Source organism: Lutjanus erythropterus, chromosome 4, assembly GCF_056507025.1.
Source record: "Lutjanus erythropterus isolate fLutEry1 chromosome 4, fLutEry1.hap2, whole genome shotgun sequence".
Classification (NCBI taxonomy): Eukaryota; Metazoa; Chordata; class Actinopteri; order Lutjaniformes; family Lutjanidae; genus Lutjanus; species Lutjanus erythropterus.
The window spans coordinates 34,466,206-34,494,185 of NC_139320.1; the positions used below are offsets into that span (position 1 = coordinate 34,466,206).

Genomic DNA, 27,980 nt, shown 5'->3' on the forward strand with positions numbered 1-27,980 from the left:
CACCGAGGAGTGGACTGAGAGCTGGCAGAGGTCAGTGTGTCGGAGTTGGAGAAAGAGAGGAGGACGGAGGGAGGAAAGTCGGGACGAGAGCGCAAGAAACAACAAGGTGTCAGACCTGGCAGTGCAGAAACGGCGGAAGAGAAGAGAAGAGAAGAGAAGAGAAGAGAAGAGAAGAGAAGAGAAGAGAAGAGAAGAGTGAAGTGTAACGAGGAGTGTTTTCGGTCCCACAGGGCTCCAGCTGCTACAAGCTGCCCAGACGGCAGCAGAGCAGAGAGCCGGTTCTGTGGGAAAGTGGCCCCACTGAGATTAATGAGCATGACACTTCACCACCAGGTCTTTGTAACAGACGTGACCGTGCTAAGATCAGGCTACAGCTCTCAAACAAAGAACGACTGGTTCTCCTCGTGTCGATTAACATCTGTACAACAAAGTCAGTCAAGTATGAATGTATATCGGGAATATCTTGGAAATAATGATACCACAGGAGGACTTTTAAAAGTTATACCAAACCTTTCATTGTTTCTTCAAAGAAAGCTTTGCCTCATGTTGCTTTGATGCTTTGGTTAGCAATTACATGAATACAGACATATTTCTGCTTTCTTTTGTCTATTGTTTATTGGAGGGGACATGTGACAGTTGTAAAATAAGTCATGCATGATATTTAAGAACTTTTGAGCGTCTTTTAAGCATTTTACATGAAGGAGTTCTTCTCAGAATCAAACGTTAAATTTGTCAGATCTAACAAAGATTTCCTATGTCATCATCATGAAGATATACTTTTGCTGACGTCACTTTTAAAGAAAAACCTTGACATTTGTGGGAATTATGCTTAAAGAAGTCAAAATCACTACCAACCACTATCTGGCCGAACAATGACACAAAAGTCATTTTGTAGAAATTCTCTGGTATTCTTAATAATATTTCAGAGTTTGTCTTTTCCTGGAAAATGATTTGAAATTGTTGATGACTCATCCTGCACTTGGGGATGTACACTAAAATTTGCGTCTTATGAAATGGTCTCTCACTTATGACTCAGCAGAGCATGAATACAACCATGTAAGGAGAATACTGGATTGTTTCTGGGGAATGGGCTGACTGTACAAAAGCACAACTTTATAAATCTCTGATTTGGATGAAACTGGATCATATTTTATGGAGAAAATATTTCCTGGTTTCCACTCTAATGTCTTTTGGCTGCTCAGCTTCAGGTCTTGGTTATTTATTCACAGAGTTTCCTGATGGACAGCGAACTTTGGCTTACTTGTTGTTAAGTAGCTAACCCTAATTGTAAGCTGTTAGCTGCCGTTAGCAGGATACAGAATCGGTTTCAGCAGCCTCCCAGTGAACATCAGTGGTCAACAGGACAAACACAGCTTCTGAGACCAACAGGGAATACAGTGCTGAGGTTGTTTACAGAGTTTTCTGATGGACTGATAGCTTTGATTGTTGCTAAAGTAAGTTAGGCACCCGCTAAATGCTGTTAGCTCGGTCAGCTGTGACTTGTCCTGTGGTGCTGAGAGCCAAACCCAGCAAGAAAACCACCTCGGTACTGTAGCCAATTTCATGTTGTCAAACTGGCCTCCATTGGTCTCTGAGACTGTTTATGTCCTGGTCTGGCTGTGTTCACTGAGAGCTCTCAGTCTGGGGAGAGTCAGCTAGACACTTTCCTTCCTACGTCCATGGATCTAGGAAGGAAAGCTGCATGGCGGGGGAAACGTAATGCACAGTGCTATTGGCAGCTGTAAATGCCAATCGATGTCTGTGACAAGTCCCTCCCTAGCTGCCTGTTTTACAGGAGACACATAAGCAATAATCAGTCCACTATCTGTTACATGGGAACTTTAAGGTATATGTCCACAGGATCTGTCATTTCTACACTTTCCGTTCATTGTGGCAGTGCTGCGGTGCTTTTCAAGAGACAGAGCATCACGTTGGCTGCTCTCCTCATTTGCACAAAGTTGAGGCCTAGGCTACTTAATGCATTATGCACACAATGATTCACTTTCTTGTACTTCTCTTGAGTTAGATGAGTAGCTTGATCCCACTCTCATGTTTATCCCATTAAATATGAAGCTACGTCCAGCAGCTTAGCTTAGCATAGAGAACTCACCTCAAGTCACTGTTCCTGGTGAAGAAATAGTCTGGCACATTTGTGTTTGAGATTAAATAAATCAGATATAACAAGTCAATTAGTGAGTTTCAGAGGTAGCATTGTGACAATAAGACTTCATACTTGGACCAAAATTCGACTGTCAGGATTTGATTACATAAAGAACAACACTGGGAAGATACAGAATGATAGAAAACCCTCAAATAACAAAAATTAATTGACCCACCCTTTAAGCGTGATCAAGTTTGGTAGGTAACGGATTCCTTGTGTCTGTGTGTCACTCAGCCAACACTGAACATGCAGCTCCGTGTAGCAGAAAACTGGTGCAGTGGGGGCTTTGAGCCAGCTGTTTTATCAGAGCGAGGGACCACAGCCTTAACCAATGAAGATGACATCACCTCTGGTTTTAGTTTGATGGGGTTCTGGCTCCACTTCAGAGGCCCCTGAGGCCCTCAGAGATGTAGATACGGATACATAAAGAAGGCTATAGGGTTGAAGTCAAGTCTGTGTAAGCTGAGGAGATGCTTGTTCCTCTCACCTCTGCACACACTCTTGTTTTCATCTTTTGAACCTTGAATCATTTTCTGTCCCACTCTAACATCTTATTCTTTAGTTATCATTATTCATTAGAAAAACCTCAGAAAATAGGCATTTTTGATAGTGACTTCAAGCACAAAATAATTTTTTTTGGTCTGCTGTGATGCTGTGATGCTGTTTTGACTTTAACAGGGAACTCACTACACAATATGACAGACAAATGTGGTATTAATGTACATTATCATGCAGTGTGTAGGGTTTAGGATTCAAGCTTGCTTCCTCTTCACTAAAAACCAGACCAAATGGATGATTCACAGCTCTAAGGGTGCAGATTTCAAGATAGACCAGCTCGATTCATGTGAATAATTACCATTAAAATACCCTCTGCTCCTGGCGAGTGGATAGACGTTACACCAAACTCCATTTTAAAAGCAGGTGTTTTGTGGTAGGGTCATATTTTTTCACTGTAAAAGTTTTGATCTACAGGCACAGTCGGCGCACATGTCATTTACACAGTAACATTAACTAACCAGTGATAAAAGTATTTGCCACAGACGTTCACATATTGACAGTTCAGGCACTTTTAGAGCACTTGTTTTCACCTCATGATGGGAAAGTGATGTATGCGGAGGACATAAACGAAAACTTGAAAAAGTTTTTATGTGTGAATTATTTCAAAAGTGGTGTCAGCTTCTATTAAATACAGATTTTCAATCACATAATTTATTTAGAAAATAATTTATTGGAGGGACATCTTCATGTTCTTCAAAACTTGGGGGAACTCGTCCCCTCTGTCCATCCAAGGATCTGTGCCGAAGCATAGTTCTATCAAAATGCTTAAGAGTGAAATGATAAGTCGATTACAGTGTGCAGTGATGTACAGTCTACTACCATATATACAATGAGACAAAATACCAATAATAGATAACAGAGCAAAATATATATAATAAGAGTATGTAAAGGTATGTGCTTTATTTTCCAAAACAGTATGACACAGATGTAGAGCAATATTATATTCCATTTCTGCCATGTTCTGCAAATAAATCCCTGTAAATCTATGCACACTGGACCCTTTAACTGTGAAAATAATCATCTACAGTGAGATTACTCATTGTAGTTGCAGCCCTGAAAATGTTTGACATTTACCACCTGAATCTGCAAAAAACTTAATAAGTGATGCTGTAGTTTGAGCTGCTTAATGCATCAGTCATTAACTGTACAATAAATATTTTCACAGTTGGTTTTGGCTTTTACAAGTCGTCTAGTTGTTTTTTGTTTGGTCCTCTGTAACGAACTTATGTCATGGAGCTTGTGGCTGAGCCCCACAGCGGCAGAGCTGGTCGCAAAAGCCTGAATTTTTCTGTGTTTGCTAATGGAAAGTGGGTGTTTTCTGCATTCATTTCGTTGACTCCCTGACCCGTCAATATTCCTGACAGTCTGGTTTGTGCTGGCTGTGTACAGTGCATCTCAAGATTTACATTTTGCTTTCAGCAGAGTTGTGCTAACACATGACGGCATGGAACACATTTGGGAGAAATGTGTTCGTAATTTCCCTGCTGTTGGCCCCTGTGCCCCCCCCCCCCGTCCTCCCCACTCCATCACAGCAGCACACATGATAATATTAACAGTAGGGATTGTGGGTAACATCTAAAAAAAAAGAGCCAGGACCTCCCCTGATGAGAACAGTAACCTTTGATCTCATGCAAGAGCTGAGGAAGAGAAGTTTAATAAAGTTTAATGCTGGGTGTGCCAGCACAGGATTTAATTTTTGCGAAGTTAACGAGGAATTTCATTACAGAAGTGAAAAGGTGGCTGGAAGCTTTGGGTGTCAAATGTGCTAATTTGTTAATGCTGCAGCTATGAAGCTGCTAAAGTCACTGTTTCCCCTCTGCAGTTGGATGAGGGAGGACTGAGGAAAGTGTGTGAAAACTCTTTGTTGGAAGGATTAGCTATAACACCAGCTATATTATATCGTTCAAAACTACCTTTTCTCCATTTTTCCATTTTATCATCTGCTTTTATCCCCTCACAGCAGTCCCTCACTGGTTTGCCCTTGCCTTGCCCTTGCTCTTTCTTGCCACCACCGGGCTCTTTATCTTCTTTATTCCTTGCTGCTTTCCACTTATCTAACTTCCTATGTCCTTTAGATCTGCCGCTCTCCTCTCCTTAGAGTAAAGTGATAAAACAGAACCATATCCCACATGTTCTCCTCCAGACCACAATCTCCACTGTGTGGATGTGACTGATGTCTCTGTTACAGCCCAGGCTCTGCTCAAATATAGGTCAGACGCCGCCCTTTGACCTGCTGGGAGCCATGGGATAGCTCAGCTGTTCCCGGTCCTGGTCTGATCTGCCTGATGGATGATGATCTATCTGTTCACACTACTTCTGTGTTTTGTCATTTCTTTCATCGGCTTATCTTTTGGTCTTCCTGCCTCCATTTGTCCCACTGTCTTTCTGTCTGCGGCTCCAAGCATCTGTTTATGTTGAGTGAAGCAGGTAAACTTCCTGGGTTCCTAAAAGGATTCCTGGAAAGGTTTAAAAGCAACATGTGTCCATGAAGGGTGGTGTAATCTGTAGGTTTTTGCCGCCAGGAGCTTTATGTGTGTTAATGTATATGAATGTGAGTGCATGTCTGTTTATCTGTCCATCTATCTGTGCGCTGCCTTCAAGCCAAACTGAAAATTTCCCACTCACAAATTTGGAGGTCAAAGTACATGTTTTGTGTTTTGTTTTGTTTTGTTTGCTAAGAAACAAACCACTATTGTCTCTGGTGGCCTCTCTTATCAACATTCGTGCTAAGCTGTGCACAAAATACAAACCAGACATGACGTCTATTGCATGTCTGTCCATCCTGGGAAAGGGACCCCTTTTCTGTCGCTCCCACTGAGGTTCTTCCTTTTTGCTCAGTTAAAATGGATTTTGGGGAGAGTTTTTCCATATCTGAATGGAGGGTCTAAGGACAGAGTGTTGTATGCTGTACAGACTGTAATACCCCCTGAGGCTAACTGTGATTTGTGATTCTGGGCCGTATAAATAAAACTGACTGGTCCGTGAGTCTACAGCTATATGTAGGTGCAGTGAGCCTCCTTTTAGCTAAATGCTAACAGCAGCTCAGTGACCGTTGAGGTATAGTGTTTACCATGTTTGGTAAGCACCACGGAAAACTTAATTAGTAAACATGCTGATGGGAATCTCATTATTTTTCCCAGGTATTTAAAGAAAAATCAAACTATTGGATATATTTTGACCTGACCTGTGAAACAGTCTGGAGCCACTCAGGGACCTCTGAGTTAATTTTTATGTTTCCAAGGAGCTTTATCAACATCTGTAGGCAAATAACTGAAACTGACTTAGCAGGGACACCTCTGAAAAAGACATTGTCTGGATGGCAGCATGTGTTGCTCCAAAACCTGTATGAACCTGTTTTCCTTGCAGTCTTTACATGCAGAGATTTTTTTTTATCAGATTCCTAGAATGATATTACGGATTGTAGATGGTGAAATCCCTAAATTTCTTGCAGTTTTGTGTTGAGACACATTGTTCTTAAACTGTTGGACTATTTGCCCACACATTTTTTTCACAAAGTGGTGAAGCTCATCCTATCAATGCCTGTGAATGACTGAGCCTTTCGAGGATGCTCCCTTTAATGCCTAATCATGACACTGTCTCTAGTAATCAATAAACCTGTTTACACTGTGAATGTTGCAAACAGGTGTTTTTTTTTACATTCCACAATTTAAACGTCACTGAATCTGTCTTTAAAACTTCACAACTATTCTCAACTTTTTTGCATCGTTTACATGCTCCAGCCTCCAAAAATCAGCTCTCATAGAGAATTCTTTATTTCTAGTAGGAAAATCCATCTTGACATACTCAGAATATTTCCAGTATGACTTGTAAGCAGGGGTATCCTGCACCATTTTCATTCTCTCCATTTCATCAGACCAAAATTGTTGCCCTCATTTCAGCTGATCACTTCTTGATCGCCTCTCTTCCCCAAATTCACACAACTTTGTCTCATAGCATGACGATGACCGTATGTCTGTGCACCAGCAGGACAATCCATCCTGAACTGTGGCCGACGTGTAGCTGGTGTTTCAGCACCAGAGAGGTTGGTGTGTGTGTGTGCTTGTGTGCGTGTGTGTGTGTGTGTGTGCAGCATGATGGGATGAGTGGCTGCATTCTGGTAGCATGAGGGAATGACAGAGAAATGAGGTGTACTCTCAGATTGGAGGAGATTCAGTTTGTCATTGTTTCATGACTACGCCCGTGAAGAGGAATGTCAAATTAATGGCGGTGCCTCATTGTGGTTTTGAAGTCTGTTATTTAGTCATTTACCGTATCTTATTCTGCATGAGATAATCGCCTCATTCATCAAATTTAATGGTAAATTCCATTAATTGCCAAGTATTTCTTTCTTGCACAATGTTGCAAAGCTTCAGTTTAGAGAAATGGTGTGTGGCCTGTCAGCTGGCATCATGGTGAAGAACACTAAATGGTCCCACTGTGGACTACTAGACATCTTGGTTTTCCAGAAAAACTCTCCGTTCACCGTCCTCCACCAGCCACCGCAGTCAAAGTGGGTGTGTGATTTAGTGAGTGAGAGAGTTTGTGACAGTAGTGTGTGTGTCTGTCTGTGCCTGTGTGTGTGTGTGTCTGAGGGTGTGTGTTCTGTGCCAGCTGTTCTCCTTGCCAGCAATAGCTGACCACTTGCTGGCTGGAGCCGACACACAACAGGCTCCTGGGACACAGCCAGCTCTTGGAGGCCGACTGTGGTCTGCACACAGACACACACAGAGCGCAGACTGGGCACACACTTGTCTGTGTATCTTGGGGATGTGACAGCGACTCTTAAGACGGTCCAAGAAGATGTTTCAATACATCATCCTTCCGTCCTGCTCACACACACAGACAGAGCGAGTGTTTGGTGCACATGAAGATGACTGTCCTCAGCTGTGTGCGTCATGGTTTGTTTTGTGGTTGAGGCTGTGTGTACGTGTGCGCGCGTGTGTGTGTGTGTGTGTGTGTGTGTGTGTGCGTGCGTGTGTGTGTGTGCGTGTGTGCGCTTGCAAAAAACTGCAAGAAACAGAGTGATTTCTTTAATCTATATCCAGGTCTAATGTAGGAAATGTTCATGCTTAGAAACAAAGGTGCTAACAAGAACCATACAGGATTCTTCAGCTTGTCCCCATAGAACTTTTTATTAAGGTTTCACATGTGACTCTTTAAGAGAGTTCCACTGAGAACCCAACATAAAGGGTTATACCTAGAACCATCTATGAAAGGGCCCACCCGGATCCCTTCTGCGGTTTTATGATTCCACCTAGAACCGTGTCTGGGGTTTCATCCAGAATCTTTCCACTTTATAAGGGTGCTGCCCACGCAGGGAGTTCTACCAAGAACCTTTTTATATTCCAAGGATTTTATCTACAACACACTCAGGGGTTCTACCAAGAGCCTCTTCATATTCCAAGATGTTTGTCTAGAGCCCACCCAGGGAGTTCTGCAAGGAACCCATTTATATTCTAATGGGACTCATCTAGAACCCCCCCTTTTTTGGAACCATTATTTCTCAGAGTGTATCAGCAGATGATGCCCACAGTCTGACTTACAGTCTTGCCAACACATCCTGTGCCGTCTTGTGCTGTAGATCAGTACAATAATGGAAGCGATGAGTCATTAAACCAGTTGGTGTTTTTGTACTTTGCAGAGATGAAATATGCTCTTTGTTTGGGTTCTTCTGATGTTTAAATAAAGATTTATCTTCCCAGACTTTTTAATCTTATTTACTCTCTCTGTGCTTTGCCTGGAGGGAGTTTGATCCAAGCAGACAGTCTGCTCTCGACTCTCAGTTTTCATCGCCAGATTTAACTTCAGCTTTGCCTCTGTATCATGTTATTTATGGACATGTAATGCATTTGCATGCTACATTACCCAGCAATCTGATATATTTATTAACTGCATTTTATGCGATTAAAGTATCTGTGTCTGTGGTTATTTTAAATCATTTTCATTTCTTCTTGTAACATTGAATTTGCCATGTCTTGTCTGTAAATCAAAAAATTGAGTTTTTTTTTATTTCCAAAGAATGAACCAAAAACAGGACCAGTGAGTAAATATGCAAGTATAAGAGAGTTTCATAAGGTCCCCTATCTGTTCCCTCAAAACACAAGTAAACAAAACAGACAGACAAGCAAACAAAAGAACAAACAAATAAAAGAAAACAAACAAAAACAGCAACAACAAAAAATATACTTAACACTGCAATAAAAACTAATCTAAACTAGATGGGTGCACTCAGTATAGTACAGAACAAATGGTGAAGCACCTGCTGCAATGCCACAACAACTGCCAGATGTAACCAGCAGAGATTTACAAATATCTGCCAACATTAACATGACCTCCAGATATGTTGTAGATTTCAAACTGAAGCAGTTCATGATCTCTTGATGATGTGATGTCCCGGTTTATTTTTTCTAGGGTTAATCTTTCTGATGGTAAGAATTCTAATATTTGGCATTGAACAGTGTAACAGTGAGCATTTCTTCACAAAATATGTCATAGTAATAAATACCCTGCTTTTTTTAAAGATCTAATTGAAAATTTGGCATATCATCACATTAGTACAAACAAGGGTTTAAACTGAATTCTGTTTCCCAAGAGTTAATGAATGAATCCAATTCCAGAAACTTTTCAACAGATTACATTGCTGACTCAGATGCATAAATCCATCATTAGTTTTTTCTCTGGGACAGTTTGGTTATCTTTGGAAATTTCATGCATTTTTAGGGTAGTGAGATAAATTTTATGGCTAAATTTTAAATAAGTATCTTTGATTTTGTTACTTATAAGTGGGAATGTATTCTTTCACAAATGTGTGGCCAGGTATTTTCATCAAGTCTATATTTTTTACATTTTCATTTAATCGACACAATGCAGTGAATTTCCAATAAGATCAGACGAAATGCAGTCTCTGAAAAGCTGCTCAAACATAAAAATCCTTCCTTCTTTTCTTGTTGGAGCAGAAAAAGTTCCCAATTCTCTCTGTTTATTTGGCTTCCCACTAAAGACAACACAATTCTGAATCTTTCCCATGAGCTGAATACAATCCAAGAAAAATAACCCTGTCTTATGTTGCCATGGTGTAATTATGGATCCAAACAGACTCGATAGCTGCGGTCTCGTTCTAAACATCAGCTCGAGCACAGCGGAAGTTTGGTTTTCTAACCCAACATAATTAAATTCCAACTGCAGGAACAGAAATCCCTGCCCACCACCTTCAGAAAAAAAAAAAGAATGCAGTTGTTTTGCTCTGGTTCACATTTGTGGTAGATTGACTCAGTTCTGGGGTTCGCCTGTGGTGTGTGTTTATGACATAATAAGATATGGCTGATGTATTTCTGGCTCTGGTTGGATAAGAGATGAAGATTGGACAAGTTGGCTCATTAGCAGTGAAAAATGGACCTGGTGTAACTGTACTTACTGGACCAGGCAGCTGTGCTTTTTTCATTGTCAACTGACCAAACAGCAAAACAGCTGCTACACATGATACAGTTTTAAGTACTGTTACCATCACTCTGTCTACCTACATTTGAGCTCCCTGAAACTTGTTGAGAGGTTGATGAAAGTGGGTGAAAACAGAACAAATCTAACAGTATACAGTGATGCTAGATGCTCCCTGCACATGGAAATGTGTGCTTTTTGTTAAATGTCACTAATGTCACATGACAATGCTAACAGTCTGCAAACCATTGTACTCAGAAATCAGAATAAATGACCTCTAAAACGTAAAGGTGCAATGGAACTGTTATTCAAGTTAGAATCCTTGCAACATCCATTTAGCCAGAGTTTGCCAATGTTTTGCTATATTTTGTGTTTGTGTTGTGAAAGGTCCTGTAACCACTTTTGCAGCCTCCACTTCCATTGCCATTCAGCTGATTTGTCGTTGGTAGATGTCTGGTACTAGCCTACTCTTCTTGTCTCTTCTTAAGTGTGCTAGCTGCTGTAGAGTTGTGTCCCTGCGTAAAATGGCCATCCATCAGTTTGCCTCTGCCCATGTTTTCCCGAGCAGATGCATTTAGGTCGGAAGTCAGGAATACCCTCGCAAAACTATCGACTTCCGACTTGCCATGGATTGTAGCATATATGGAGAGTCGCCGACTTGATTTCATCTTCGAGCTCACCTCCGTTCACCTAGCTTCTGTAACTCAGTACAATCCCTCACTGAATATTTCTCTCAGCGGTCTGTCTGAGCAAAATGCATGTTCCTGAGGTTTACTTTCCATATTGTTGTGATCGATTGTTTCCTCAGTTACTAGCCCGACCCTTGAGAGTGAATTTCTGGAAGCAACGAGTGTTCGGAGAACAAAGTGACACGAAGCAGAGTTCGGTTCAACAATGTTCTCAAGTTTAATGAAGCACACAGGAATACAGTATATACAAAGAAGAACTCAAGATAAGAAAGAAATACATGGAAACAAGGATGCTGTCATAAGATGTCAAGATGGGTTAACAAACAGATTGTATGATGGAGATGTATGGGGATAGAAACAGCTTGTGCGAATATGAGTCAAGGTCGGATAATAGATGTCATGGGTTGATGAGAATGAAATGTAACAGAGAAAGAAAAAGATATTTCGCAACACACAAAGACAAATTGGCATTCACTACGACACTAATAGCAACAGAAACCTTTGAATATACTCACAAAAACTGCATCTCCCATGAAAGTTTACCATCAGGGGATAACAGGTGCCTTCATCATTATAATATGGTTTGGTTCATGTCCATAATATCTCTCTTTTAAAGTCATTTTTCCAACTCTTTAATTGTAATCTCTGCTGTCTAAGACGTCTCCTCAGTGTGGTCCTCTCTGTCCTGTTGTTATTACAGACATGTCTGAATTTGTTGCAGCCTCCTGACTTGTCCATGGACTGTTTTGTCAAGCTTCCTTATCTATTCATATGGTGTGAACCAGATGGTGTACTGTTGAGTAAGGTTGTGTTCCAAGGTTTTTTTTTTTGCATAATTGCAGTACCTTCACCAAGGAGGTTATGTTTTCAGTTCGTTGGTTTGTCTGTCAGCAGGATTACGGAAAACTACTGGCCTGATTTTCATGAAAGTTGGTGGAAGGGCGTGGGTCAGGGAAGAACACGTTATTTCTTTTTAGAGCAGATTCAATTCATTGGGCTGATAAACAAATCATTTTTCCCTGTCATTAACATGGCTAGACAGGTCAGTTGTAACATTGATGTCTACGACAAAATAAACTAAATTCATGGCACATGTGTGAACATTCATAATTATAGCGAATGGTGTGGCGTGAATAAACATAGAAGGAGAACGCCTTTTTAGTGTAGCATAAATGGAATATTTAATGAGGTTTTCTGGAAGTTCCAGTTTCACTTAAGCTCTCTATAATATTTACCATGTTCACCATCTCAGCATAGCATGTCGGCATGCCTACATCTGCTAAACTGAGCACTTGTGTCCAAACAACAGTGGTTGTGACCAGTCAGCGTCCTGTTAAGACCCACTGGCAGCTATGAATCAAAAACAACCATGGAGGCTCTTAAGGAGGTTACGTAGATGCTGCTGTAGCATCAGTTAAATCAGAAGTGGAGAATATTTCTTCATGGACAGAAAAGCACTATAGTCTGTTCTTGATGGTGAATATGTTTTTGATCTTCTGCTGACTGGATGTGGCAAGAGTTTGTTTCACAAACTGGCTTTGTCATTTGGATTGTTGACCTGAGGGCCACACACCTTTTTTTCTGAGCAGCAACATCTTTTTACAATTGTTCCCTACAAGGACAGAATGTCTGCAGCCATCATGTGGCCGCCTGGAGAAAAGAAGCTGTGCCTGGTGTGTTTTTTCCAAGCAGGTGCTCTCCACACTTTTCAGGGGGGCACTGGTGTCGTCGCGGGAGCTTTTTTTCCTTGGCAGCTTGGGTACTCATCACATAGGTAACAAAGAAAATGGAGGAAAATGTGTGCACCACAGAGTCGAGACTCAACTCATGTCTGTGCAGGAGCCCACAGTGTTTTTAAAAGTTGTTGTGTGTTCATCTCCCAGTACTTTTGCAGCTTACAGAGGCCGGTGTGTGAATCTCTGTAGTTTGAAGTTTAGTTTCTCCGTTTCTGTGTTGCTGTTTGCACTCTGAGGCATCTGCGTAAGTTTTCTTTCATGTTCCCTTTCAGTTGAAAAGAGTCATGTCAAATTACGGTTAGTGAAATATTTCCTGATTTTGCTGCTTCATAATTAAAACTTTGAAATAACAAATTATTGTAGGACCTTAAGCAGCAGAGCCACTTGACTCAAGATGAGCCTGTATCAAGACAGACCTTCAAGCGGGTAGCACAGATGCAGTGGTGGACAGTAACACAGTACATTTACTTGAGTACTGTACTTAAGTACATTTTTTGAGTATCTGTACTTTACTTGAGTATTTGTTTTTTGGGAATTTATAACTGTCACTCCACTACATTTCAAAGCCAAATGTACTTTTGACTCCACTACATTTCTAGGAAGGTTGTTGTCACTCATTACTTTTAGGCTAAGCATAACTTTGAAGTCAGCTGTTGCTGTTTTTTCTTTGCTAAAATGCAATTGGCCACATGCTGTGGGACTGATGTAAAAGCAGAAATGCGTCATAGGCACGCTCTGTAACAAGAGCAAGCAAGCTTTCCCTTCTTTCATTCAAACAAAAATGTAATGTTGACGGTAGGAGAAAGACTAAATTAAATCTCAAGATGTTATTATAAGTAGAAAAAGAGAAATAATTCCAGGTAGGCTTTTAATGTTGGCAGTGTATTGATAATAGAAAATGTACTTTGTAATTCACACTTTTGTATACTTAAGCATTTTTAGAAGCAAATACTCTAGTGCTTTAACTCAAGTAAAATTTTGACTAAGTAACTTTCACTTGTAGTTCAGTAATATCTGACGCGGAGTATCTGTACTTTGACTCAAGTACTGGGGTTGAGTACTTTGTCAACCACTACTCAGATGCAAACACTCGCGGTGCTGTGCTGACAAGCTGAGTCAAACTGAGGCAGCACATCTTCCAGTTAGTGCTTACAGTGAAAACATGTCAAACAAATAGATATGAATAGAAAATAAAATAAAAACTGGTGGTCATTGGAACTTTCAATCTGTGTACGGATACGGCATAGACGCTTCATCCCAGCACTGCCAATCCTGCCAGTGCCTTCCTGCCTGAAAAAGCTATGTAGACACAGACCCTGATTGGTTTAATTCAGCCCTTAAAAGATGATGATAGACCATGATAGTTCATGCAATACCCAAGAGTTTGAAAAATGCCTGCCCTTTTCCAGTTTCCAAAGACAACTTCCCAGACGGTTCTGTGTAATAAAGTATCTGGCACTTCAGGTTAGGCACTGGATGAAAAGCGAAGGAATCATCAAAGTTATTGTAATTCATCCTGAGGTTGGTGATAATATGTGTACCAAAGCTCATAGCAATGCATCTAAGAGTTGTGTCACTCAAAACAATAAACATAAGTCTCATGGTTGCGATAGAGGAAGAGTCAGAGGATCACCAAAGGCATTACCATTCATCTGCTGGGGACCTTGATGTCTGTACGTGTCTGTAATTTTGTGCTAGTCCATTCAGTAGATGTTAAAGTATTTTACTAGATAAGTGAAAACTTTCAGCTGCTTGTTGCGCTAGACGAGAATAAGGGGATCATCAGGATTTATCCTCTAGAAATGATCAATGTCTGCTCCAACTTTCATGACAATCCATCCAATAGTTGTCAAGACATTTTACAAACAAACAAAAAAAAAAAAAGTCAGCCTCATCATGGCACCAAGGGAAAAACCGAGGACTGAATAGCTGGACCATCAAACCAACTGACAGACTGACATTGCCATTCCCAGAGCCATACCGCTATCATGTCTAAAAACTGTCACCACATCATCATAAAATAACTCTTGGAATGCATCACAGATTGATGCACTGTATATAAGATAGACAGAGTGTCAGAGGGTGGAGACTTCCTCTGGGCTGATGATGAATAACTGTGGACAAGATGAAGGCACATCAACTCATCAGCCCTCTCACTTTGTGGAGTCTGTGATTGCCCACAGTCTTCTTCTTGTGCTGTGTGTAGCTTTGATGTCCTTGGTGCAGTCACTGCAGAAACCTCAGTGCAGTCAGTCACAACAAACCTCTCATGTGGGGTCATTTTGGCCTTGTCGGTTGAACAGCTCTCGCTCAGTATTTCGGCTGATGAATCCTGAGGAATGTGTTTTGGGTTGAGCTGTTGATTGTTGTTTCCGTCTATGGCTGCGCTCCAGGGCGAGATCCAAGATGTTGAAATGAGGCATTGAGAAACCACACCCACCCACGCGGGCCTATACACCACTGGAGTGGATGTACTCGAGTGTAGACACACAGACATGGTACAGACATTCACCCTGTCCTATTTCAGTGGAGCAGAAACCTCAGCGGCTTCCATTAGTGCCCTGTGTGCTGCGGTCAGAGACGATGATTTCTGCAAACCCGAGCTGTTTGGGTCATTTTTGTTGTTGGGTTATTTATGAGCACCAGTTGTTCCTCGTTCTAGGTATCCCTGCTATGACCACAATGTGGGTGGGTCCCGTCTGTGGGACTGACAGCTGACATTCCAGACTTCTTATGAGCCATAGACCAGAAGACGGCTCAGATTTAGAACAAATACAGAGTTTTTCTATGAAACTGTGGTATGCCGTGTTCTGGATGTTGGGCTGCAGCTCATGTAAAGCATCCCAAATTGCAGCACAGTGAGGAATGTATAGGTATGTGTGGTTTAGTGGTGGCTACAATGGTATAATTTGTGACCAAACTGTTTAAAACAGACTGGCGATAACATAGAAAGTCAAACAAGAATTTCAATGAGGTACATGCACATAAATACTGCATTTTGTTGGTGCTGACAGCAAAAATGAATGCAACATCAAACTAAATAAACAAAAAATGCTTTTCACCCAAGTATTGACACTGTTTCTGCAAGAATAAGTCTGGCATGATTCAATATATTTATTGGTTGTTATCAGCAAATGCTATAAAAAACCTAACAAGACCTTAGTTGGTCTGAATACTTACAGACTCTCCTATCATACCCTTTGGTTCCCACTTGGGATTAAATTTGTTATATTCAATGACAATAAATTACTACATGTAATGTAAAATAGGTTGCTCACAGGGACAGAGAATTATCACCTGATTATACATTTCCTCTCAGTTCTACAGAGCATTTCAGCCAGAGGTGTGGACCCAAGACAGACTTTCAACTCTGCTTGGATACAAATTATTATTATATAAATATTCAGTACGCTCCACCTAGCCTAATGATTTAAAAGGTGTGCCATGAATCACTTAATTTCTCAGAATTTTCCTGAATAACATTAAACCTATTCATTCTCAGCAAGTCAACACTTAATTCCCCTGATCCACTTTGATCCAGTCCAACAGCATCCAATCAAGTTGCAGGGGAAAACTATGAAGAGCTAATGTTATGCTGCTTTGCTCCAGTTGGACAAAATGATACGAATGATAGTTTTGTTTGCAAATCAAAACTATGAGGTGGTCAAAAAATTGAATTGCAGTATGCAAAACATGTGGGTTAAAAATTACAGACAGAGACAAAACAAATTAAAAAACGGCAATTTGAGGCTAATATTAACAGAATTAGTGGGCTAATGCTTAGCTAATGTTAGCTTAGCAGCTAAGTAATTTTATAAATCAATGAGGCTAGAAATTCACTGTTACATTATGACTTGTTTAGGACCGTAAACTCAAAGTTTAGGAATTGGGACTTGGAACTTGAGTGCAAAGACTTGAGACTTACTTGTGACTTGCAAAACAATTACTAGGTCCCACCTCTGAATTCAGCATCTTTTAGCTCATTGTTTTGGTTTTATAGCCACAATTATGTAAATAACTTGTGAACATACTCGAGCATTCAGCAGCTAAGAAGCCAGATAATTTCCCCAGGAGTCAATGGAGACCAAAACAGAGATAAAGAGGGTGAATATTGTCAGAATATTAGTCATCAGGTGTCCAAAATCACAACTAACAGGATAAACACAATAATGTTTTTCATTGTCTGCTGGATGTCTAAACAAAGAAACTGTCAGCCAGCAAGTTCACCATATAAGCATAAAAAAAACGGACAGTATGTGAGTGTTGTGCTGCGGCTTGTTTTCATTGCCTAAGTTGGTCATTACATGAGTGAATAATGTAACTATTAGGCACTATTTTCAGCTGCATGATTTTTATGCTTGGCTTGTGAGTATTTGCAGGATAAGGACAGTATATGCTGGGTTGACTCATCATACCCAGTGGTGTCCATGTTCATCATAATGAAGGAATATCTCACCCAGTACAGGAGCGCGGCTGTCTGATGTGTTTTTAATACAACAGTTTTAGAACAACAATGGAGCGACACAGACGAATTAGATCTATCAGGCTTTGGCTGCACTAACTATTTTGTTGATTCAATATATTTGGCCTTTGTTCTTTTGCTCGGATTGGTTGACAGTAAGAAAATATACGCAGGATATCATGAAGCTTACTTTAAAGATGTGACGACAGTCAGATGTATTCTTTGTTAGTTTAAAGTTACAACAAGGAGTTTTAACTGTTGAAACATGTAACAGTCTCAATTTAATACTGATGCCTCCATATTAGCTGGATACACAAACAAGGCCATCTGTAAGAAGACTGGCTTCCATGTAGTTGTCTTCCACTGGGTTAGCTTGTCCATTGAAATCAGATGAAATGATTTACAGCATGCAGACTAGAAGTGCACATGTGGACATTTTTCCAGGCAAAGTTACATTAGCCAGTTAAAAAGAAGCTGGACATTTTTAGATTAATCATTTGTAATTTTTTGTGGTTACGACAGTAGTAACACTACTGCTTGTCCGTGTCCACAGGGACTTCCAAAATCAACAAAATATGAAAGTTCCTTGCAGTAACTTTACATTACTGTATATTGTGCCTTAAAAATGACTACAAATATATGTGTTTTTTTCTGGTAGATATATGTAAATGGCAGTGAAAGTATGTGGATAGAGGTCTGTGTGTGTGTGTGTGTGTGTGTGTGTGTGTGTGTGTGTGTGTGTGTGTGTGTGTGTGTGTGTGTGTGTGAGCCTACGTGTGTCTAAATGTGTGTTTGTTTGTGTTTCCATGTGCTCCACACAGTTAATGGTTTTGGTTTTGGTATCTGGAGGAGGATGTAAGTGTGGGCATACAGGCCATTGCTGCGAGTGAGCAGACAGACAGAAAACATGCGGAGTCAGGAGACAAGCAGGTGTGTGCCAGGCCTGTGTGTGTGTGTGTGTGTGTGTGTGTGTGTGTGTGTGTGTGTGTGTGTGTGTGTGTGTGTGTGTGTGTGTGTGTGTGTGTCAGCAAGAGAGAGAATTTCATGAGAGGTCTAATAATATTTATTCTGTGAGTGAGTGACATGATTTAAGGAGGAATTCCTAATAAATTCTTGGATCTGGTTTGATGGACATTGTTCTTGTGTATGTTGGCTCAGCCCTCTCAGTGTGAGATAGAGAGATACTGCTGATGGTGCCAGGATGAAAAAAGAAACAGGGATGAAAGAGACAAGGCAGAGACAAAAAGGAAAAGACAGATGGAGAAGAAGCAGCATGTATGCCTGCTGTAATGTGGAAACTAAACTCATCCTGATCTGTCTTCTTTCTTCCAGAGTGTCTTAACTGCACCAGTTTCACTGACATGAACAGCAGAATAAACGCCATTGAATCAAAGGTAAAGAGAATCCCTCTGATCTGTCCTAACAAATCTGTGTTTATCGCATGAGTAATTTGATTTTAAGTATTTGCACACAGATAACTTTACAGTACCAGAGTGCAGATGTGTCTGACATCTGCTGTTCTTGATCCAGATCAAGTTGTTAGAAGAGGGACGTTCATCCCTGCCGACACTCAGCAGTTTACCAGAGGGCTCATCAGGCAATGAGGTGGACACACCCCAACCCACTCCTATTGGACCGCCATCATACCTGCCACCAGGTGTGAACACATGATAGACATGTTTTCTGAAATGTGGATTGATTCGAATGTTGATTGTAGATTACACAGTGCAATGGCAAGAGAGTAATCCACATTGAGATTAGATTAGATTTATTTCACTATAAGCCTCACTTTCATGTGTCTGCTGTCAGGCATGATTTTTCTTGGGAATTATAAACTAACTTCATGAAGAAATCTACACTTTTTCTCCTAAAGTTTTCTTCTAACTTTACTTCTCCCTCCACCACAACGCCAGGCCCTGCTGTAACTTTACTTGTTTGTGCAAAAGAATAAGCTAACGTTACTCAAACTATGTTATTTCTATACAATACAGTAGCTTTCAGTTTGAGTTCCAATATTCAGAGATGATTAAACGAACAGATTGCTGTTATTTAAGTCAAAACTCCAATTAAGTCTTTTGGAATAACATAGCAAAAATCCAGCTTTTACATCTTTGCTTAAGTTTTTTGGCTGGTTGTGCTTGTTATAATGGGGCTTAACACAACATTATGAGACAAATGTACTTTTCAGCCTACAGTGCATCTATTTGGCTTCAAATAGAACACAGATTAGATGGATGATAGATTGTTTGGAAATACGACAGACGTTTTATTCATTTTTCACTTCATTATTTTACCATCTTAATTACTCTGATGAAACACTGAGTTGCAGCAACCAAACTAGAAATTGTACATTGAACTTTCTGAGAACGTCCTCACTGGTATGAAGGACGTGTTCTTGAAAGGTTCCCAGTCTTAATGTGGCATTATTTAAAGGGGGGGTGTTATTCAGCAGACTTTCGGGGAACATTCAGGACGTTCAGGGAGAATTGAAGAGACCTTTGTAGGACGTTTCTTCTAGGTTTGCTACACTGCGTTCACATAACATTTGCAGAACCCTTAGTGCCATTACAGGAACCTTTATGAAACTAAACAGTGTAATTTTTTGGTGCTATATGGCGTCCTTCCACCATGTTTGCAGAACATTTTCAAAACCTTGAGTGATATTACAGGAACTTTTACAGAGGTTTTAGGGGTTGTAAAATTTGGTATCTTAAAGCACCATCAAAACATGTTTACAAGTTAAGCTAAGTTGTAAACATGTTTTGCTTTCTTTACATCCCAAATGTGTGACACTCCAGTGTGATCATAAAATAATCAAAATGGGATGCCCTTCTAGTCATATAGAGAACTTTGAACTGCAGCATTTTTATAACCCAAAGAGGAGGTTTTAGGAACGTCTCCAATGTTCTGGGAAGATTCAGGACAATCGTCACCTTTTCGAGAACTTCTAATGAATGTTATTCAAGGTCTTTAGAACATCTCCTTCTACATTGGAAGTCGGTTAAAAGGCTACTCCCAAAATTTAGTAAAAACAAGCACAAAAAAATGTGACATTTGAAGGTGCAGAGGCTGATATATATTCATATTTAATCCTGATACAAGTCACACTACAAAAATGCTGGATTCTATGTTTTCCATAATGCAAATCAGTCCTGAAAGCCCAGTTCCTTCAAACCCAGCGTGAGGAAGCTGAACTTAACGTGCCCCTTTATATTATTTTGGAGTGAACTGCTGCCTGAACTCTACATTTGACTGTTTTTTTTTCTGGAGTACCAGGAGGCAGAGGGCCTCCAGGGCCCATTGGACCACCAGGACTTCCAGGTTCTGATGGGCCTCCAGGGCCGGCTGGAAGACCAGGCCTGTCTGGACCCATCGGTAAAATATTATAAGACCTTCCACTCTCATCTGCACATTTGATGATAGTTTAAAGACAATTGTGATTTTTGGTGGAAAAAGCTCTCACAAAATGCTGATTTAACATGACTAACTGATTGATTAGTTATATTTTGTACCTTGGTGCTCAGGACCCAAGGGGGACAGAGGTCTGCCAGGAGAAATCGGTCTCCCTGGCCCTCCTGGTCCACCGGGTCCTCCAGGGCTGAGCTCCTCTCGTGTCCGAGAGCGTGGTGACGTCTTTCACGTGGACAATCAAGGTAAGCAGACGATTCCACCCTCCAAATTCCCTCTTTTATAATAAAGTAGGGCTAAATTGTGCCAGATGGCCTCAAATGAGAACATAATAGAGGTAGATCTCACACACATGTTTGAATTCTGACTCAAAGAACAATTGTAAAACCAGTGGAGCATTCAGTTTTTGGATGGGCTGAACTGATGCCAAACCCACAGGTCCGTTTTCACAGTTCATCCTATACAATGAGTCATGTGTTTCACCACTTTCACACACTCTCATATCTCATCTATTATGTTCATCCTGTCGTTCTCTTTGCAGTCATTCTGTCGGGCAGTATTTGAAACCAGGCCAGGCGGATTTCTATGTATGTGAAATGGCTTAGAATGGGCACAGGTGGAAGTAGAGAAACTAAAGCAAACTGCAGCTGTTACCAAGTGTTTAAGTGAGCAATATGTGTCTTTAGCTTTAGCAGTGCATTTGTAATGGAGAGAGAATTGCTTCTTTGGAGCGAAAGGCTGGCTTAGATTTAGTTTAATTGTTTCCGTGTGTTTTGCTGCCGCTGAGCCACTGTTTACTGCAACCTCTTTTAGCACCACCACCAACAACGGAGCCAAATACCCACATATAAATTACAAGATTAGCTCAGGTGGTTTTTAAAAGACTGGATCAAAAAAAATAAAAATATACTGAGACATTTGCCATTCATCTTATCCACTTTAATGCAGCTCAACGTCTCTGTTTACTAGCTACAAACATCTGTAGAATCCGACATGTATATGTGTTGAGTATGAGTGTTATTAATCATAGAAGTATATATATATATATATATATATATATATATATATATATATATATGTTTGTTTGAGACTTTAAAGGGGTAATTTGAATTATTTGATGTGAGGTTGTATGATGTACCTATTGACAGTAAGTGTATTACCTACAGTAGATGCATGCCCCCAGTTTCAAGAGGAATACCATCACCTGGAGGAATCCCCAACCCATCTAATCACTGATCTCAAGTAACTTTTTAAAACACCAAAGTCACACAATAACCCATCAAACTAACTGCTTGAGGCACCGATACATCAGCAACTTCTGCGTTCTGCCACTTTGGCTTGTTTAACGCCATTTTCCTGTCAGAAACAGCTGCCTAACGGTGAAGTAAAGCAATGAAAACATTCTAAATATAACAAACACTTGAACTGATGTTGATATTTTCGGGTGGACCCTTTTTTGCTGACCCTGTCCTCAGCAGTACATTGCCTTCCATGCTGGTACTCCTCTCTGCTTTTCCAAATTGGGGGTGTATACACTGACCGTAGATAAGTACCTCATAAAACCTCACTTCAAACTATCCCTTAAAAGTTTCAAACAACAAAAAATAAATTATTTCCACGTTTAAAAGACAGGGGAAAAAGGCCCCTGTGCTGCAGTTGTATCTCTTGCGTTTAAAGCCCATGTTCCACCACAGGGAGGCAGTATTAGTCCATGCTTTAATCATTACCTCATGAGGACTGCTGGCTCCGATTAGGCTTTTGGCTGCGTCTGCCTTTCTGAGCCCGGGACTGTGTCTGCGGGTCTGGAACTATGTAGATTTGGGTCTGTGGGACCATGTAAGCTGAGGGGGGCCAACTGGCTGTAAATCAGGCCTAATTTGTTAGCTGTCAGCACAACAGTCTGCGTTTGGGAGAACAGGCCACGGCCCAGAGCCAAAATCTGGGCTCGCTCTGAACGAAGGGAGGGAGATAGTCTGCCACTCATGTGGAGTTTCTCGGGGAGGCAGCCAGGCTCGAGGAGACTGTAACATTAGAAAATTAGTTCCAGAGGGAAATCTGCTCCTTCTAGACCCTTTCTGTGGACTGTAGCCATAATGTAACAGCGCTTGTCTCAACACGGGGGAAGACTGATTCTGAGCATATGTTGAAGTGGAGAGGAAGTGGAAGTGTGGTTGCAAACAGAATTTACTCTACAAGCATGCTTTGAAATAACCTACATGCTGAGAACAAGGCACGACTTCCACCTCCTGAATGTTTTCTATGAAGACAGATCACGTGCAGGCAGTTACTGCTCCATTAATGGGACCTCTCTCAGATCGGCCAGCTGTTCTCGTAGATCACTCTGGATTTAATCCTACTGTTGAAACTCTGGAGCTGGGCTGGTGACCCTTGATGTCTTAACTCTTCTGTTAGGTTGGAAAAAGGACCCCACCCCCTGGGGTTTAGGCTGTTTGAGACCCCAGTAGTCTCAGTGTGTGGATACAGCCAACAACTATCTGAAAGGCATACAGTATCTCACAAAAGTGAGTACACCCCTCACATTTCTGCAAATATTTAATTATATCTTTTCATGGGACAACACTGAAGAAATGAGAGATGTGAGAGCGATAACACCAAAATTTAACACACCTGCTCCCCATTCACACCTGAGACCTTGTAATACTAACGAGTCACATGACACCAGGGAGGGAAAATGGCTAATTGGGCCCAATTTGGACATTTTCACCTAGGGGTGTACTCACTTTTGTTGCCAGCGGTTTAGACATTAATGGCTGTGTGTTGAGTTATTTTGAGGGGACAGTAAATTTACACTGTCATACAAGCTGTACACTGACTACTTTACATTGTATCAAAGTGTCGTTTCTTCAGTGTTGTCCCATGAAAAGATCTAATTAAATATTTGCAGAAATGTGAGGGGTGTACTCACTTTTGTGACATACTATATTAGAAATTCAAATAAACAAAATTTCATCCCTAATCCCCTAACGTATAAAACACAGCAATCAAACTCTATAACTGCAGATTAACAGCAGCAGAGGCTGATTTAGTATTGTCAGATCCACTTGTTCCACATCAGCCATATTAATGTCACATTGTAATGTGAAAAGTTTTTTTCACAATATAACAAGATATTTTCATGTTAAAACAAGAAACTTTTATTGTTTTAACAGCATACAATTTATCTTGTTATAACATGAAACATTTAATGTTATAACGTGCTAACTTATATTTTTACAATGTCAAGTAATAATGTAATGAATAGTATATTATAACAAGAAAAGTTAATGTTTTTAAAGTGATAAGTTGTTCTAATGCAATTCTAGCTAAAAAAGTGGAAATACACAATTTTTAGTTGCTTGAAATTATAATTATGAAGTGCTGATTTCTCAGTTTAATGTCTATAGTATAATGACACCTAGAGACTAACATAGACATAGACTGAACTAATGAACAAATTCCTTCTTTTTCTCCTAATGTTTTCTAATGTTTATTGCTCCTCCCTCAAGGGGGGGGTTAACCCCTGCTGTAGTTGCTTGTTTCTGCAAAGCAATAGGCAATAATGCTACACAAACAATGTCTTTACTATGCAATGCACATCGTTACAACAGCTTTACCTCTTCCGTGAAGATGCTTCTCTCTTTTTTCCAAAGTGGTGTTGATTATTTCGGCACAGAGTGAGGCTCTGAGGAAACAGAAAGCAATCTGGTTTTGTCTTTGCAACAGTGGCACAGACATTTATAAAACTTGGAAATGCTAGCATGAGAATTGAAAAGCTGTCTGTTTCCACTTTAAATGACATTAGTGAAAGTACTTTGGGTAACTGCACATTAACTATTTAATGAGACTATTTATTACATTAAAACATTATACACTGTAAATCCACCTCTCGCTGTACCTGCTGTTTTCTCCATCGTCTTTTGTGCAAAGTTGAAGCTGAACTTTTCATTTAAAGTTCTGTTTTTGTTTTTCCCAGAGGTGCGTGAAGGTCTCCTAGCTCCTCGGATTGTCGCTGGACCTCCTGGTCCAACTGGTCCCATGGGGCCCTCAGGTATGAATATAAGCTGCTTCTTAGAGAACCACAGCACGTCCTCAGTCCAACACAGTTCATGAAATATACATATGTATTATGTATGTATCAAAGGAGGAACATTGTATTGCAAGTCATAAGTAAGTTTCTTTGCACTTAAGTCCCAAGTCAAGTTTATAGTCCTGAACAAGTCATAATGTGCTCTTTAAATGTAATTCCACTTTAACAGCAGAGCCTCAACTTAATCTTCTTTGTGCAACTTTAAATGTTGAACAAAGTTTGAGGTTGTGGCATCTCTGTCTGCATGTTTTGCTTACTGCAATTTGATTTTGTGGACCACCACATTGGTTTTGTACATGAATGAAATTATCTTTGGTATCATCATTTTTTCCCAACTGGTGTTCAGTTAAATAATGTTTGTTAATCAGATGCTGTTGGATTTGTTCAAACAAAGTCTGGGGAATTAAATGACTTGCTGGGGATGAATAACACTTTTAAAAAACATGCTTTTTAAGCTTTTAGCTTGGGAGAAGGTGACGAGTATTTAAAGTCAAATGGCTCAAGTCCAAGTGAAGCCACAAGTCACAGGTGTTAATGTCCGAGTCGAGCTGAAAGTCTTTGTTGATTTTGTCAAGTCGAGTCTAAAGTTATCGAATTTGTGACTGAGTCTAGTTCTTGGACAAATCCATCATTAGCATTGCTCAAACTAAAAAACTTAATCTTAAATCCTGGTTAAGATCCCAAAATTTCCAAGTACTGGAAACATGTCATGCTGATTTACAAGTGAATATGTCAGAAGAGAAAAACAATTTAATATAATAACATGAAATTTCTATTTGATGTAATTATGTAGCTACAAAGAAGTGATCTTTTGAGTTTGAACATTTTATTATATGATCATTACTCAATAAAACACTGCTGCAAGCAGATACAAAATATGTATGTGACTTTGTTATGTGAAAACATTGTTAAAGTCACTTAATTTAAGTGAAATTTTATGCAAAACACTGAGCACATGGAGGTTCAAGTGGTTAATCATGTTTATTTTATAAACCCTGACAAATCTCTCTCATAGGACCTAATAATTCCTGAATTAAATTAAACTGTGTTAAATTGACTGATTGAATTTTGACATTGCTCAATAGTCAGAGCCAAACTTAAACATTTTGACATTGATCCCACTCATGTGTAAATGAACGACACTTACAGGCCCTCCAGGACAGAGAGGACCTGAAGGGATACCAGGCCTGCCGGGGCGAGATGTGAGTGCCTTTATCTGCTGATCAATAAAAATATCAATAAATGACTATTATTAATATCTTCTGTTTTCATGACATAAGGGCGTGGAAGGCATCCAAGGCAAGCCAGGGGATCATGGCCTTAAAGGAGATCCAGGGGAAAGGGTGAGGCTGCTTTAGAAATCGTCCTCGTTATTGGATTAGCAGGCTGGCTGAACATATTTGAGTCTGATGAACTATCAAAATGCTTTTTGTTCTACGGTTTGTAAATGGTCCGAGCTGTCATGCAACCTTAAACACATTAAAGGTGAACAAGCTTTTCTTCAAAGACACACTCCAAGCCGTGACTAATCCCCCTCCTCTCTGCCTCGTCCAAGGCCAGGCCTCACTAATCAGGGCGGCCACGTCGGGTCCCCTCTTTTATCTGGCTCTCTAGTGGGCCTCTGTCTTTAAACCTGATCCCCTTCCTCTACCAGCATGATTTAAGATAGGAGAACTGGTGAAGAGAAAGATTAGCACCGAGGATAAAGAATGCAAGTGGGTGAAATGTGTGTGTGAGCAGCAAAAAATCCTAAATTACTCTGTTCTGTCTCTTGCAGGGGGCTCCAGGTGTGATGGGCGAGCAGGGCCTACCTGTGAGTGTAAAGGTTAATGTGTCACATAAAACACACATACACACACAACACAGAGATGACAAGATTACTTTCCTATGTTTTCGCAGGGAGCACCAGGGCCAAAAGGAGAGCCAGGAGAAGGCTTGAATGAGGTAAGATTTATTTGTATGTTTTCCTTCTGAGCTCATTTGAAGTGAGTTGTCCCTACATGAACATGGTTGTCTCGTTCAGGGCGAAGCCGTGCAGCAGCTCAGGGAGGCCCTGAAGATCCTGGCCGAGAGGGTCCTGATCCTAGAGCACATGATCGGTGTTCATGGTGAGGAGAAAAACAGACATGGAGGAAAACGTTTTTCCAGGCCTCAGAATGATAGCGTTAAAGGAACATTTTAGGGGAAATAGCTTAATCACTCTCATGTGGAGAGTTAGATGAGAAGATTGATAACACTCTCAACTTTGTCTGTTAAATTTAAAGTTTTTTTTATGATCAACACAGTGTCCCTGACATGAGGGCGCGTGTGCCAAAAATTACATCCTTGAGCATGAAGGGTCTGCAAGTTGTTGCAGCACATGATCGTGCACATCTGAATTTAGGCACCTAGCTTTTCATTTCAACGCTTTCAAAGGCAGACCGACCAATGGCTTTGACTCTTCAGTGAGAGACCACAGGGACAGCCAGATGAGCCATTTTGTCACAAAGTGTGGACAAGTCTGAAGGACGCAAAGAACGGCCTTCCACGTGGAGACGGAGTGGTCAAAGCAATTCTGGTAGAGCTGTGACGGATCTCCCAGTTCATCAAACATGAAGAGACAAACAGTCGTTTATATTTGGAGGTTAAGCGACAGTGATTGGAGAGCACAAATGCAATGTTTGGCAGTATGTCAGTGTTTACTACTGTTGCCAGGCAGCCTATTTTATTTTGCTTCCGCTCCCTCTAGTGTAGATCATTTTCCCAGGGCAACCCTTGTAGCCATGTTGGATAATGATGTTCTTCCAGTAACTTCTAACTTATTCACAGATGTTTTGTTTGCACACCTGCTTTTTTGGAGAATACTGCAACAAACATTTCATTAAACCTAAACATCTCTGTAGTCTTGCATAGCCAGAAGGTCTGGCTCCACATGTGATGATTCAGCTAATGGGGAAAAACATACCCTGGTTTGTTTGTAACTCTAAATCACCATTGGATGGTGATAGGTCAAGGAAGCAGTGACAGTGCCACTGCAAAATAGCGTCAGGGGTCTAATCACTACTAAAGAAAAGGTAACAGCTACTAGCTTGTTTATGTTCATGTCATTAGCGATCAAGTGCTAATTTGCCATTTTCATCATGTGGGTTGCTAACGCTTAAGTTGTTTTTTCCTGGGGACTTGGAAAATACCGATTGTGGGTGCCGTGATGCCAACTAGAACAAGTGTCCAATGGCAGGCTTATACTTGCACTGTACATCCAGTGAGCCAGACTAACAAACAAGCCTCAAGGCCACAGCCAGCAGCTGCAATTAGCTTATCTTAGCACAAAGGCTGCAAATAGAGGGAAACAGCTATCCTGGCTTGAACAAATTCCACCTACCAGCACTTCTAAAGATCACTCAACATGTTATATCTCATTTGTAATTCTAATCTATACAAATAAAATAAAAAACAAAAAGCATCC

General features: G+C 40.5%; 1 protein-coding gene across 1 annotated transcript in view; it reads left to right on the forward strand.

Moving 5' to 3' along the window:
* Nucleotides 1–27,980, forward strand: part of col26a1 (collagen, type XXVI, alpha 1) — a 33,933-nt gene that overhangs the window by 5,118 nt on the left and 835 nt on the right. The window contains exons 4-13 of the mRNA XM_084717771.1: nt 18,373–18,434; nt 18,571–18,697; nt 20,317–20,415; nt 20,565–20,693; nt 24,422–24,496; nt 25,685–25,737; nt 25,816–25,878; nt 26,313–26,348; nt 26,435–26,479; nt 26,559–26,643. Coding sequence (XP_084573897.1) covers nt 18,373–18,434; nt 18,571–18,697; nt 20,317–20,415; nt 20,565–20,693; nt 24,422–24,496; nt 25,685–25,737; nt 25,816–25,878; nt 26,313–26,348; nt 26,435–26,479; nt 26,559–26,643 — 774 coding nt within the window. The remainder of the gene's footprint in view (nt 1–18,372; nt 18,435–18,570; nt 18,698–20,316; nt 20,416–20,564; nt 20,694–24,421; nt 24,497–25,684; nt 25,738–25,815; nt 25,879–26,312; nt 26,349–26,434; nt 26,480–26,558; nt 26,644–27,980) is intronic.